We start from the raw sequence: 15,247 nt of genomic DNA, 5'->3' as shown, positions 1-15,247 counted from the left end.
ACAGGGTCAAGCTCCACGTCAGGCTCTGTGCTGACAGTGTGGAGACTGCTTGGGATTCTTCCTCTCCCTCCTCTCTCTCTGCCCTCCCTTGCTTGCATGTTCTCTCTCTCTCTCTCTTTCTTTCTCCAAAAAAACAAACATAAATAAACATTTTAAAAAGAGGACTTCGAACTTTCTGAGGATCTGGGTTTTTTTTAAAATTCAAAACCAATCATCCTCCAATTTTTTCCATTTTTTGTCTCTACCTACAGTCAAGTTCACAACCAAAAAAAAAAAAAAAAACAAAAAAAAAACCAAACAAACAAAAAAAACCAAACCCAGTTTCTAGCACCAATCTGCTGACATCTAGTATTCATTCTTATGGAATGCAATTCTTGGAGTCCTTAACATTTGGACAGAATGCCTCCCCAGGTCAACTTCCCAGATTCTTGGGGAGAAAAAAAAATCTGGGAAATGAAGTAACTGATTCAGTCAGTCAAAAAGTGGATATTCTGAATCACCTTCTTACTTTTCAACTTCCCATAAATGCTTTCCACACTTTTGAGAGTCCAGAAGGAAACTAATCTAACTCCCTTGTTCCAAATTACATACACAAAATTAGTTTAGATACTTTGGAGCTCATCCAGCTGGTAGGCTGATGAGAGAAAACAGGAAGTGGGGGATTCTAGCTTAGCTGGACCATACCCAGGTCTTCATAAAGAACTGCCTATTTCTGTTTGGCTTTTATGTGAAAATTCTTTCAGCAAGAGCATTAATCTTGAACTTGAAATACCAAAGCTATGGTTAGCACCATCTGTCCTTGTAGCTTTAAAGCCAGTAAAGTCAGACGGCTGGGTCCTAGGCCTTCAGTTTTCAAAACTGGCATTATTATACGTTCATGCCACTGGCTCACCTTTGCTTGGCACAAGTCAGCTTTTCCTCTACGTCAAATTTTTCAGGATACCAAAAATCCCTTTAATGAAGCAGACCTGGGAACTTGAGCTTTGATTACCGTCTCCACCAAAGGCCTGACTATTAATCCGGGGGTTAAAACATGTGACCTATAGCTGGGTGTTTGACAAAAAGGAAAAACGGTGCCTTTCCAAAACCAGAGGTCCCTGACCAAGGAGACATCTTTACAAGGTTCTCAACAAGCGGAGGGGGATGGGGATGGGAGGCTGTGTGGGCACTGTCATTTTTTTTTTTTTTTCCCTGCAGACTTTATCCTTGTCTTCCAGTTATCGTTTCCCTAGCACTCCATGCCCCCAAGACCGTGTTACCACCCCCTGAGGAATCTCGCTTTCTTTGCCTAGGCCCTCTTTCTGCTGGAGAGTCTCAGCCTCCCATCAATAGATGCCGAGCGTTCTGAGCCACGGACCCCCCCATCTCTCTGGAAGTATCCGCCGCCTCGGCCCCCTGGCCCAAACGGCTCTCTCATCCAGTCACTGAAAAGACTGGCTGCCCCCAGACACGGAAAAAGTCGCCTTCTCTTTTGCAGGATCCCTTCCGTAAACTTCCCCTGGCCCTCTCAGTGGCGATGTGCTCCCACCCCTCTGTAACCGCCGCTACTTCCTTACCAGCTCCCCACCCCCGGGGGGCGCCTGCCGGAGGCCAGTGCAAAAACCGTTCGCTGCCAGCTCTGCTGCTCTCCCCGCGGGGTGAATCTAACATGGCGGATAGAAATAGGACCTAGTCCCCAGTTTGAGTTTCCGACAAGATGATTGGCTCTTAACAGCTGTCTCTCAAAACTACCACCCCCCCTTGATTGGCCGAGCATGCGTGGCAGGGGCTGGGCAACAGCAGCCATAACAGCACAACAACAACAAACACTGGGGCAGAGGGGCGGAACTACAAGTGCGCAATTGTGGGCCGCGGCCCATTTCCCCTTCCCAGGTAAATTCGGCTTCCACTGCATTCCCTTAGGTCACTGACCTTAGTGGACTCCTTGCCCGAGACTTGCGGGGCTGGATGGGAATTGTAGTCTTCCTGGGACTTGTAGGTTCTTTAGCCTATTCTCCGCTCTCAAGATGTGAAAACCTAACACTCCAATCCATATCTGTTGACGTGCGTAAGCGCACAGAGCTCTTCAATCTGCCAACTGGATTGCCGTGAGACTCTTGCCCGCTTCCGGTGTTGGAAGCGCCTCTCCATAAGACTACAGTTTCCAAGGAACACTGTGTCGAAGGCCTTTCGATCCGCAATGCATGCTGGAAATCGTAGTCCCCCCCCCCCCCACAATCCTTTTATTTACCTAAACTGGAGACTTTCATTGCGGCGGAAATGGGGAGGGAACGGGGCCTCTTCTTGCGAATGTTTCAGGCACTATCTTGCGCTCCTATTCAGGCCTCAGGTACTGATTTCGACCCTAGTCCCGCAGTCTCTGTGACGTAATAAGCCGCAACTGAAAGCGTACAGGTGAGGGGGCAGGGGCCTCACAGAAAAGTGGGGGGAGAATTCTTTCTCTTCCGTCTCTTTCTAATTACGTAACGCGGGGAAGAATGGATGACCAATCGGGAGCCCGGAAAGACTTTCGGCTCTTTCTGCTCCTCCCTTCCGTAACGTGTTTTGATCTCGTATTCTGAGAGGTTCTCGCTCAGCGGCCGCGGACGGTTTCCGTGGCAACAGGAAAGCGCGGGAATTACAGAAAAATTGAAAGTGCGACTGTGCGGCGAGAGCTCGCTGAGGTTTTTCTGAACTGAGGACGGCCCGGGAGGTTTTTATATAAGTGGGGCCCTGGGCCCGGGAAGCCCCGACGCTTTGCTCTGGGTAAAGGTGAGAGAGCTCGCCGGAAGGGACAGGGCCCAAGGGGTGCTCCGAGGGACAGGCAGGAAACAGGTATGGAGAGAGTGGGGAAGAACAAGATGGGCATTACCTGGCTGGCAGGGGCGGGCGGAGGGTGGAACCTGAGAAGCCTAAGAAGTTAAGTCTGGGGAAATTGGGGAGGGGGCGCTTGTGGGTCCCGGGGTGGGGGAGGCACTGAGGACAAGGGAGGGAGCAGGGTGTGTCCGAGGGGGAATCCTGATGACAGGAACTGGAATGTGTCCCGAGGGGAATATATAGTGTAAAAAGACGGGCTGGGGTGTGTGAGAAGGGTATCCTGAGGAAGGAGGAAAGGGAGCAGGAATGTGTCGGAGAATAGGAGGAGGGTGGATTGTGAGGGAGGGGGAGCCCTGAAGAAAGAACTGGCTTCATACGCGTTTCTGAGAAGGGACAAGAAGAAAGTAGAGGGGCGTCAGCAGTCACGCATATATTGCTGGTATGATCGTACCTAAAGAGGATCCTGAGATGAATGCAGACCAGTGAGAAACACTGGGGAAGGGCAGGGGTGGGGAGCGTTGGTTGGTGTTGGTCTTGTTTTTTGAGTTTGGTTTTAAACACAAGACAAAGAAAGGAGCCAGGTGATTGGAGAAATATGAGGCTACCATCACTCACTCAGCCACCCCACTGTGGCTTTCTTTTTCTTGGAGAGAGGAATACACCAAAAGGAAGTGGTTGGAGGCTGTATATGGGAAAAAAATAGAGAAAATAATGGTCTTTAATTACAAAAAACAATATTTTGAATCTAAAAAATAAAGCTTTTGTCATTAATTCTATGGTTGGTATGATCCTGAAGCACTCCAGTCTTAAGTTTCTCTTATTTAAAAACAACATATAATGAAACTAGTCTGTTCTTATAAATCTTTTAAAGTGACTTGTGCGTGTGTATATCCATATATATTTAAGTTGATGCCTTAAAATTCATTGGAACAGGGAGAAATGGATTTATCTGCAGATCGTGTTGAAGAAGTACAAAGTGTCCTTAATGCTATGCAGAAAATCTTAGAGTGTCCAATCTGGTAAGTCAACAGAAGGGTTTCTTAATTTGAGATTCTTCCTTTCTTGATTATATCCTATGCAAATAAGTAGAATTCACCTTACATATTAAGGAGAAGAAAATTATACTATCTATTAAAATTAAATTATAAAAGTTGCTGCTTTTCTTAACTCAAGAGCTTTGGGAATATAGAAAGTTACTCCTTTTTCTCCACTCTGCTTCTCCCCTTCCCTTTTTACTGCCTTAACACATTCAGCTCCCTATCTTTCCTAGCCCACAGACTGTCTTGATTGGTTCTACTTTGGGGTAGGGATCTGGTTTGGAGTAAGTGGCCTTTTCATCCGGGCTCTAAAAACAGCTAGATCACTTGGAATGGGCATAGTTAATAGTGGCAAAATAAAATCACCAATGATTGGTGCTTGTGAATGGGTAGGTCTCCAGTTGGAACTAGTCCTGTATATTTAAATAAGAAGTCCACAGAGCATGCGACTCTTGATTTCCACTTTTTTTTTTTAATGTTTATTTATTTTTGAGGGATAGAGAACATGAGCAGGGGAGGGCAGAGAGAGAGGGGTACGGAGGATCCCAAGCGGGCTCTGTGTTGACAGCAGCGAAACTGATACGGAGCTCAAACTCAGAAACTGTGAGATCGTGACCTGAGCCGAAGTCAAATGCTCAACCAACTGAGCCACCCAGGCGCCCCACTTGATCTCCACTCTTCATCTTGGGGTTGAGTTCAAGCCCCACATTAGGTGTAGAGATTACTTAAAAATAAAATCTTTTTTTTTTTTTTTTTAATTTTTTTTTTTTTCAAAGTTTATTTATTTTTGGGACAGAGAGAGACAGAGCATGAACGGGGGAGGGGCAGAGAGAGAGGGAGACACAGAATTGGAAACAGGCTCCAGGCTCTGAGCCATCAGCCCAGAGCCCGACGCGGGGCTCGAACTCACGGACCGCGAGATCGTGACCTGGCTGAAGTCGGACGCTTAACCGACTGCGCCACCCAGGCGCCCCAAAAATAAAATCTTTAAAGAAAAAAAAAAAAAAATACTGCGAATCATCAAAGTCTTTGGTAAGTCTCTGACTTTTTGAGTGAGCTTGTTTTTCTTCATCTATAAAATAAAGAGGGGACTAGAATATTCAAGGTTTTGGGACGCCTGGGGCGCTCACGGTTAAGCCTCTGACTCTTGATTTCAGCTCAGGTCATGCGTGATCTTGTGGTTTGTGGGATTGAACCCACATTGGGCTCTGGCTGACAGCATGGAGCCTGCTTGGAATTCTGTCTCCCCTTCTCTGCCCCTCCTGTGCTTACCCCCATGCACTCTCTCAAAATAAATAAACATTAACAACAACAACAAGGAATATTCAAGGTTTTTTTTTTTTTAAGTCGAGGCATAATTTACATACAGTGAAATGTAGAGATCTTAAGTGTGCAAGTCGATGAGTTTTAACCATTGTATATATCTGTGTAACATTTCCATCACCCCAGAAAGTTCAGGAGCTCTTAACTTGCTGACCCTTCATGACATTTGGAGGCCTATGGCTAGAACTATATTTCAATATAATTAGTTTCTTGTATAATTTTATATTTTTTATTTTATGCATTTAAAAGCATTACTCTGGAAGGGCGTTCATGCGCTTCACTGGCTGCCAGAGGTTATGAGCCCCAGGCAGTCACTAGGTGATATCTATGGTGGTCACTAAATCTACTTAAAAACCATACCTCAGAATGTCTTGGTGAAAAGCCAGAAAGGAAATTTAGAATCTTTCTTCTTCTCTTTACTCTGGTCATTCTGGCCTCTTAACTCTTCTTCGGACTAGAACATACTCTCCTGCTTCTGAGCTTTTATGCTTGCTCTTCCCTCTGCCTGGAATTTTCTACCCTTGATAATTGAATGGCTTACAAATCTTGACTGAAATACCACCTTTTCACAGAGGCATTTCCAGACAACCCTATTTAAAATGGTAACACCTGGGGCACCTGGGTGGCTCAGTCCTTAAGCATCTGACTTTGGCTCAGGTCGTGATCTCAAGGCTGGTGAGTTCGGGTCCCATATCAGGTGAGCTTGAGCCCTGCTTCCTGTCTCTCTCTCTCTCTCTCTCTCTCTCTGCCCCTTGCTCACTTGCACACTCTCTCTCTCTCAAAAAAAAATAAACACCCTTACCCCCAACACACTCTTTATTTCCCTTTCCTGTTTTTTTTTTCTCCATAGTTCTTATTACCATCTGACATTCCTTACAATTTATCCTTTTTCTCTACCCTTACAGAGTTTAAACTCCACGAAGGCAGGAATTTTTGTTTTATTTACTTCCATATCCTTAGTAGTTATATACCTGGGACATAGTAGCCACTCAGTAAACGTTTGTTGAAGGTATTAAATATTAATTAACATTAATTAAATTGGTTCTTTGTTAGTTTAATGGGTTTTAATATGGTGATGGTTAGTGGTGGGTAAACATTCAAAAAATAAATTGGAAAGCTGCACCTATTGCCCCTTACCTTCAATAAAGGAGAGTAAATTCAAGTAAATTTTCCTTTGTGCTTCATAAAGTTGTTTTTCATATTTGGAGTCAAGTAAATAAAATTAAAGAACATGCAAGTTGTGTTTCCAGAGAGATACAAGATTTATAAGTAACCCTCCTCTCCCTTGCCCCTCAACATTTCATCTAAATAAAAACAAGAGCTAAATGAGATTTATAGCCTACTTTATGAATCATCAGAGCCGGAGAAGCAGGAAATGACAACTAGAAAAAAATTGCTTTTGAAAAAGCAAAACTTATTCATGATAATTACAAAGAGTGATCAAAAAAGTCCTCAATAGTGTGGCATCTGGGTCCATTTATTTTACATTTCCATGGGACTCAGTTATAGAAATGTAATGTTCTTTCTCACTCTGGCAAATTAAACCATCAATTAAAAAACTCAAATACATAAAAAGTAAAGACACAAGAATGAAAGTTAGTGCTAAATTTTCATTTTCAGTTAGCCGTCCTGTTATTTCTGGCTCCTTGTTATTTTTTAAGATCTATTTTCTACTAGCAATGGACTTAAGTTTTTAAACTAAAGCTTTTCATTCTGGTCATTGTTAAACCTTAAACTCGTTCATGGGGGAAGTTCTAGGATGGGAATCCTACCTACTCCACTTTTTGTTTGTTTTAAAGTTTTTAAAATTTATTTTGAGAGGAAGAGAGTACACACACACACACACACACACACACACACACACACACACACGTGCATGAGTGGGGAAGAGCCATAGAGAGAGGGAGAGAAAGAATCCCAAGCAGGCTCTAAGCTGCAGTGCAGAGCCCTACATGGGGCTTGAAGTCATGAACCGTGAGATCATGACCTGAGCTGAAATCAATAGTCGATGCTTAACTGACTGAGCCACTCAGGCGCCCCTGTTGTTTGTTTACCAGTGCCTAGCTAGAACAGTAGAATTTGCCATTATGTCTTAATAAATGATTCCTGATAGTGACTGTAAAGTATTATTGAGGGTAGCTAGAGGATAGGTTTCCAGCTTCTTTGAGGCCTTTTGAGCTAAAACCACTTCTGCTGACCTCTAAGTTATTGATATTTACTTCTGATAATTAGTAGTTCTTTCTAACCTTTTGCACATGACCATATAAAATTTTTGACTTTCAGAAGAGTTTGCTAAAATATGTATCCTGCTGGGTGGTGGTGGTTTTTCAACCCTAACCTAGCTTCTTTTTCCAATCACTTACCCATGTCAGAAGCCCAAAAGCAAATATGCAGGAGGTCTAAATTGCCTGAGTCGAAAAGTGTTTACAATATCTGAGGGGCACCTGGGTGGCTCAATCACTTAAGTTGTCAAACTCTGGATTTTGGCTCAGGTCATGATCTCATTGGTGAAACTGAGCCCCACGCTGACAGTTGAGAACCTGCTTGGGATTCTTTAGACTCTCTCCTCTCTCTCTCTCTCTCTCTCTCTCTCTCTCTCTCTCTCTGTCTCTCTCTGCCCCTCCCATGCACACTCTCTCTCAAAATAAACTTAAAAAATAATAAAATATTTGAATCATCTTTATAGTGAACATTCACTTTCATCAGGATCTAAAAGAGGACTGACTTTTTTCTTTTTATTCCCATTCCCTTTTCAAGGTTTTTTTCAACAGTCATTACCTTTTTACATATTGGAGTTTTCATCCGTTTAAAGTTTGTGTTTACAGTATGTTTGTATAGCTTGGCTCATAATTACCATGCTGAAACATAATTATTTCAGAACTGAGGCAGTGGTGAGAATGAAAGCCATCTGGCATCATAGCTAAATCCAATTTCGCCTTTGCCGAGAATTTCTTTGATATGTAGCTTATCTGAGGAATAGTGATTTAGTAGCAAATCGAGTTCTCTTTGTTGGGTGGTTTTCTTTTTAAAATCACATTAGGTCCGGATAATAATTCTCACATTGATAGAAGTCATCTCAGGTTGTGAACATTTTCCCAAGTAGCGTTTAATTTTATTCTGACAATAACCTAAAGAGACTGGTAGAGTGGGTGACAGAGAAGGAACCTGATGTTCAGGTCGAGGGCTTGGCCTGAGGTCACTCTGCTAATAAAAAAGGGAACTGATAGTAGAAACCTGGCCTTCTGACTTACTCTGATATTCTTTTCTCCGTTACCCTGTGTTGCGTCAGAAGCCCCATGATCACAAGAGTTGTGTTACCAAACCTTTCACAACGAGACTATTGTCCCCCAGCTTTTCTTGTGATCCTTTTCTAAAAAGTTAACATTTAATTAAAAGACCCACATTCTTGTCACACACAGGTTACCTGTTTTTTGATGTCCTGGCTGAACTGTACCAGAAATCCGTTGCTAAAGCTCTCGTTCAGAATAAAAGATAAAAACTTAAAATTGCCTATAGATTTCTACCTGCTCAGGCTCCTGGCTGCCTCTCCGAGCTCTTCTAGCGCTTCCCCTGCAGGCCTGCTCACTGTCCTTCAAAAACACCAGGCATGGTCCTGCTCAGAGTCGGCCTTCTCTGCTCCCTCTGCTGGAATGTTCTTCTCCCAATTGTTGCACAGCTTGTTTCCTCACATGCAACTGTCTGCCAATGTCACCTCAATCAGGCCTTTCCTGATCACTCTGTATAGATCTCCCACCCCAGCACTCCCTATTCCTGTTACTGAGCTTTATTTTTATTTCTAGCCCTTATTCTCCTATGTTCTTGTTTAATTCTCAATTAACTATCTACCACAGCTAAAATGAAAGTTCTATGAGGACAGGCTTTGTTTTGTCCACTGCTGTATGTCACATCCCCAGGAACAGTACTTGTATACGGTAGGTGCCCAATGAACATTTGTTCTATTAATAAATGAAAGCGTCTCAAGAAGATCTTAAGATTTTCTAGAAAATAAGAAAGATTTTGGAAATGGACCCACAAGGATGGGAATTTGGGTGACCAATTTTCTTTTCTCAAAATTTTAATCGTTTTCTAAGCTTGTTTTTTATTTTCTAAATTTTCTTCAGTGTTTGTTACATTCTTTTTACAAAGTGATCACAAGCCAAGCATCATGTACCTCCTGAAGTGACATAATAAAAGTGCCACCTGTAAAGTGTTCTTGCCAAAAAAACCAAACCTGAATTGATCGAGCCTGTAAGTCTAGTTTATAGGAAATAGAGGCAAGAGGAACATGCTAAACCATATCATAGGGTTACGATCAGTAAAATCCAGAATGAGGGAAATGATGTGGATCAAATGACGTATTGATGTACTTTTTAAAATTTTTTTTCTTTTTATTTATTTATTTTGATAGAATGAGCAGGGGAGAGAGAGGGAGAGAGAGAGAGAAGGAGAGAGAGAATTCCAAGCCGGCTCCACACTGGCTCCACACTGTCAGTGTGGAGCCCTACGCGGGGCTTGAACTCACGAACTGTGAGATCATGACCTGAGCTGAAACCAAGAGTCAGACACTCAACCAACTGAGCCACCCAGGCACCCTCAGCTGACATACTTCTTAAAATAAATGACAAGGGGAAAAAAGGAAGGGAAAATCTATAGATTAAAAGACATTTGAGGGGTGCCTGGGTGGCTCAGTCGATTAATCATCCAACTTTGGTTCATGTCATGATCTCCCAGTTTGTGAGTTCGAGCCCCGAGTCGTGCTGTGAGCTGACAGCTTGGAACCTGGAGCCTGCTTCAGATCCTGTGTCTCCCTCTCCGCCCCTCCCCCACTTATGATCTCTCTTTCTCTCTCTCTCTTTCTCAATATAAAAAACATTTAAAAAAAAAAAAAAAAGACAAGATATACCAGCCAAATGCAATGTATGGATCTTATTTGAATCCTGATCTAAACAAATTTAATTATTAAATTTTAAGAGATAATGAGGGAAATTGGAGTATTACATATTAGATGGTATAAGGGAAATTGTTTTTTTAAGAGTAATGGTTTCATGGTCATCTTGAAAAGATCTTTATTTTTTAAAACCTTTGTTTTGAAATATTTATATTGAAATGAATGATTCCTAGAATTAATTTATAAATATTTTTAATGTTTATTTTGGGGAGAGAGAGAGCACACACGTGTGTGAGTGCACGTGCGTGAGCAGGGGAGGGGCAGAGAGAGGGAAACAAGAGAATTTGAAACGGGCTCTATGCTGACAGCAGAGAACCCGACATGGGGCTCAAACTCACAAACTGTGAGATCATGACCTGAGCCGAAGTTGGTGCTTAACTGAGCCACCCATGCACCCCTCTTGGAATTTATTTTAAAGTAATCTGAGCTCATGGGTGCTTGGGTGGCTCAGTGGGTTAAGTGAGCGATTCTTGATTTTGGCTCAGGTCAAGATCTCATAGGTTTGTGAGTTCAAGCCCCTCATTGGGCTCCACACTTTCAGTGTGGAGCCTGCTTGGGATTCTCTCTCTCTTCCTTTCTCTCTCTGCCCCTCCCCACTCTCTCTTTCTCTCAGAATAAATAAATAAACTTAAAAAAAAAATAATCTGGGCCTTGAGTGGGTACTGGTGTGTATATAAGACTGGCTTTAAGTCAAAAATTGTTGTAACTGAGTGATGGTACAGGGAGTTCATTTTACTATTTTATTTGTGTAAATGCTTGAAATTTTCCATACTAAGAAATTTAAGCGGCGCCTGTCTGGCTCAGTCAGTAGAGCATGCAACTCTTGATCTCTGGGTCCTGAGTTTGAGTTCCATGTTGGATGTAGAGATTACTTTAAATTAAAAGAAAATAATAAATTTAAAATAAAAAGGTAGTCACATGTGAAAAAAGTGCTGTGAGGGAATCCAAAAGAAATACAAGAAGTTTTTTGTCTTTGTAGAGCTTAAAGTTTAGGTAAGATATATATAGGATGTTTCCTCACAAAGATAGCTCAAAAAAGTGTATTGGTGAAAACTTACTAATAATGGAGCAATGTCAGCTAATCTTTTAAATGCTAAAGATAATAATAGTAATAATAATAATAAGATAATGTAATATAGAGTGTTGACTAGAGTAATATATTCTGTTTTGGTATCTGGACGCTCAGGAGGGAAGGATCCTGTTTTCTGCTGTATTTTTGGCTCCTAGCACAGCAGACATTTAATAAATATTTATGAAATGAACTTAAAGCCTTACTTTGACTTAGTTATAGCAACTTAAAGTTGAACTTCTTTACCAAGATTATATTTATTTTGAAATGAATTATTGAGCCTCATTTCTTATTTTTTGTATCCTTCTAGTCTGGAGTTGATCAAAGAGCCTGTTTCCACAAAGTGTGATCACATATTTTGCAAGTAAGTTCGAATGTTTTATGTGGCTCCATTATTAGCTTTTGCGCTTATTCACAACATAGGAAATACCTAACTTTGTACAAGCTTTTGCTACTCCAGTTAAGTGAAAAAGAAAAATCTAACTCTGCTTCATTCTGCCTCAGAGTACTTAGAAAGTCACTGGAAGTTGGTTGTAACCATAGTTCTTGGGAAAATATTGGCACATTTATCTGGTGGGATGTGAAATCATTTTGAACAGCTGTTTGTTTTTGTGTCCTTGGGTGGAGGCAGATTGCAAGCGATTGTGCAATAAGCAAATTGTGTTCCAGCTTTCCCTGTTTCTCCTTTACTGTTATTTCTTTCTGTTTGTCCCTCTGCTTTCTCCCTTCTTAGGTGCTATGTTTTTGCCTGCTTCATAATCCTTGTGAAGATAGGAAAGGATCTGATACCAGTTTATTTTTAGGCTGAAATTCATGCATACCAATGATTGGAATTATATTTACATTTTTAAGGATCTTGCCTTTTGAAAATGTTTGTTTGTTTATTTGATGAGCTAGAGCGTGGGCGTTGGGGGGGGGGGGGGGGGGCAGAGGGAGAGTGAGAACCTTAAATAGGCTCCAGGCCCAGTGTAGAGCCCGACACAGGGGATGATCTCACAGTTGTGAGATCATAACCTGAGCCTAAATCAAGAGTCGGACGCTTAACTAACAGCCACCCAGGCACCCCTAAAATGTTTTTTGATGAAAGAATTTGGGAAAACGTTTGGTAGGCAATTTGGTAAAACGAGGGGTTCTCTCCTCTCCCTGTTGTTAAGCTGTGATTGAGACTTGCCCTGAATGCCAACTAATTTGTTTTTGGGTATTTTTTTCCTTTTTGATCGGAAAAGCAAGGCATGTCCATGGTAATGAGTTTACTAGCACAAATGGTTATATGATGTGTATTTCCCTCCTACCCGCAAACCCCTGCTTGCCCCTTTCCTCCATCTCTTTACCCATCGTGGGGCTCAAACTTAAACCCTAAGATCGAGTCATATGCTCTACCAACTGAGCCAGCCAGGTGTCTCCTCAGGAATTTTTTAATTCAGGACTTCTTAACTTGGGATTCATGAATGGTTTTCATGAATTTCCTAGAATTATATTCAGTTTTAAGTTTAATTATATTAAAAGCTATAGACATGTGCAGTTTCCTAGGAAAGATAGTCCATAATTTTAATCAGATTCTTAGAATGTTTCCATAACCTAAAAAATGTGAAGTGCTTCTGAGATAAAGATAAAGAGGGCTGGCTGAAGCTGAAGGAAACCTGTTCCCCTGGAGGGATATGCAAACTCAAGTCTGGCAGGCCCCTTCCTTCCTCTGAATTCTGCCTTATTCTTCCCATTCATCTGTCCCAGCTGGGGTCCAGAGCCCATTCCTATTGCCCTTCACCCCTTTCCCACACCACCCCACTGGTCTGCTCCCATGAGTTTCCTTCTGATTCTCCAGGCCCTTCTCTCTGTCAGGTGCCAAGGCAGCACAGCTTTATCACTCTGCTTTGAGGATTTTTAGTTTTGTGGCCCCTAGAGAGAAGCTTATCAAACTATCGTGGTATAAAACTGGTTTCTTTGTAGATTGATACTTTTGTAAAACAAAATTTAAAAGTCCCAGTATTTGGGGCACCTGGGTAGCTCAGTTGGTTGAGTGTCGGACTTTGGCTCAGGTCATGATCTCATGGTTCATGAGTTCGAGCCCCGTGTTGGTCTCTGTGTGACAGCTCGGAGCCTGGAGCCTGCTTCAAATTCTGTGTCTCCTTTTCTTTCTGCCTCTCCCCCACTCGTGCTCTGTCTCTCTGTCTCAAAAGTAAACATTAAAAAAAAAAAAAAAAAGAAATGGGAATGCAAGCTGGTGCAGCCACTCTGGAAAACAGTATGGAGGTTCCTGAAAAAACTAAAAATAGAACTACCCTACAACCCAGCAATTGCACTACTAGGCATTTATCCACGGGATACAGGTGCTGTTTCGAAGGGACACATGCACCCCCATGTTTATAGCAGCACTATCAACAATAGCCAAAGTATGGAAAGAGCCCAAATGTCCATCAACAGATGAATGGATAAAGAAGATGTGGGATATATATACAATCGAGTATCAAAAAGAATGAAATCTTGCCATTTGCAACTACGTGGATGGAACTGGAGGGTATTATGCTAAGTGAAATTAGTCAGGGAAAGACAAAAATCATATGACTTCACTCATATGAGGACTTTAAGAGACAAAACAGATGAACGTAAGGGAAGGGAAGCAAAAATAATATAAAAACAGGGAGGGGGGGGGGCGCCTGGGTGGCGCAGTCGGTTAAGCGTCCGACTTCAGCCAGGTCACGATCTCGCGGTCCGGGAGTTCGAGCCCCGCGTCGGGCTCTGGGCTGATGGCTCAGAGCCTGGAGCCTGTTTCCGACTCTGTGTCTCCCTCTCTCTCTGCCCCTCCCCCGTTCATGCTCTGTCTCTCTCTGTCTCAAAAATAAATAAACGTTGAAAAAAAAAATAAAAAAAAAATAAAAAAAAAATAAAAACAGGGAGGGGGACAAAACAGAAGAGACTCATAAATATGGAGAACAAACCGAGGGTTACTGGAGGGGTTGTGGGAGGGAGAATGGGCTAAATGGGCAAGGGGCATTAAGGAATCTACTCCTGAAATCATTGTTTCACTATGCTAACTAATTTGGATGTAAATTTTAAAAAATAAAAAATAAAGTAAAATAATGAAAAAAGGAAAAGAGAATGAATACTCTGAAAGTCCCCCAAATTAGTTTGTGCCACTGTGATTTTACTGGTTTTTATCAGCTTTAAAAATCTGAAGCCACCCTTCAGAAAACATACTACATTTCCTTAAAAAATATATTGTCTTGGGGCACCTGGATGGCTCAGTTGATTAAGCGTCCAACTTCAGCTCTGCTTCGGATTCTGTGTCTCCCTCTCTCTCTGCCTGTCCCCCGCTCACACTCTATCTCTCTCTCAAAAATGAGTAAACATTAAAGAAAAAAAATTTTAATGTATTGTCTTTCCTTAAGCATTGGACTTTAGAAATTCAAGAAGCCAGAAACTTGGGGTGCCTGGTTGGCTTATTCGGTGGAGCACATGACTGTTGGTCTCAGGGTTGTGAGTTCAAGCCTCCTGTTGGGTGTGAAGATTACTTAAAATCTTAAAAAAAAAAAAAAAAGCCCCATACTTGTCTCAGACATTTTTATTGAGAACCTCATGCAGAACTTTTGTATGTGTTCTCATTCAATTGGTGTATCACATAGATTCCCCAAAGCTCTAAAACAGAATTTAACAAATTCTTCTCAGCCCTCAAAGATATGCCAGTATTCTATTGGCCTGTTGGTTCTTTCCTTAACTGAGTCTTTTCAAGTCATATACAAGTTCATTTTCTCTTTCTAGTTAACAACCATGAAGAATCTGTTCTTTTTCTAGCGTAAGGAAAAATCGGAACCTGTATCTTAGTTGATTTCTACTTAACTACTTCCCCTGCGTTATTTATGTAATTATTGTACAGGCTACAACACTCTGTAACTTAGCTGGTCACTATGGCTTAGCTACTGTATTCTGCAGTACTCTGTTCAGGAAATTCCCTCCCTATCCCTACTATGAATTGTTTAATTGTACCATTTGCCAGTGTAATTCACTGATGCCTCCTAGGGCCATTATGGTAGAGTATAGGTAGGATTTGCATCTTCTCGAGGAGTGGTAGCCTAGTCT

General features: G+C 41.9%; 2 protein-coding genes across 5 annotated transcripts in view; one reads left to right on the top strand and one right to left on the bottom strand.

Moving 5' to 3' along the window:
* The window catches only part of NBR1 (NBR1 autophagy cargo receptor), a 28,695-nt gene extending 26,264 nt beyond the window's left edge, over window positions 1–2,431 (bottom strand). Inside the window, exon 1 of one of the 4 annotated variants that reach the window (XM_030295135.2) lies at window positions 1,912–2,431. The gene's annotated coding sequence lies outside the window, so the exon portion shown is untranslated. Of the gene's footprint in view, window positions 1–1,556; window positions 1,664–1,911 lie in introns of those variants that run through there. The other 3 variants (XM_030295137.2, XM_030295138.1, XM_030295136.2) reach the window with 3 other exon arrangements.
* A 4-nt stretch (window positions 2,432–2,435) lies between these two features.
* The window catches only part of BRCA1 (BRCA1 DNA repair associated), a 59,304-nt gene continuing 46,492 nt past the window's right edge, over window positions 2,436–15,247 (top strand). Inside the window, exons 1-3 of the mRNA XM_032591074.1 lie at window positions 2,436–2,751; window positions 3,730–3,815; window positions 11,484–11,537. Coding sequence (XP_032446965.1) covers window positions 3,736–3,815; window positions 11,484–11,537 — 134 coding nt within the window. The 5' untranslated portion in view covers window positions 2,436–2,751; window positions 3,730–3,735. The remainder of the gene's footprint in view (window positions 2,752–3,729; window positions 3,816–11,483; window positions 11,538–15,247) is intronic.

The sequence above is a fragment of the Lynx canadensis genome, chromosome E1 (genome assembly GCF_007474595.2).
Source record: "Lynx canadensis isolate LIC74 chromosome E1, mLynCan4.pri.v2, whole genome shotgun sequence".
Lineage (NCBI taxonomy): Eukaryota > Metazoa > Chordata > Mammalia > Carnivora > Felidae > Lynx > Lynx canadensis.
Note: the sequence above shows the minus strand (reverse complement) of the source record. Positions and strands in the feature narration are given on the sequence as shown.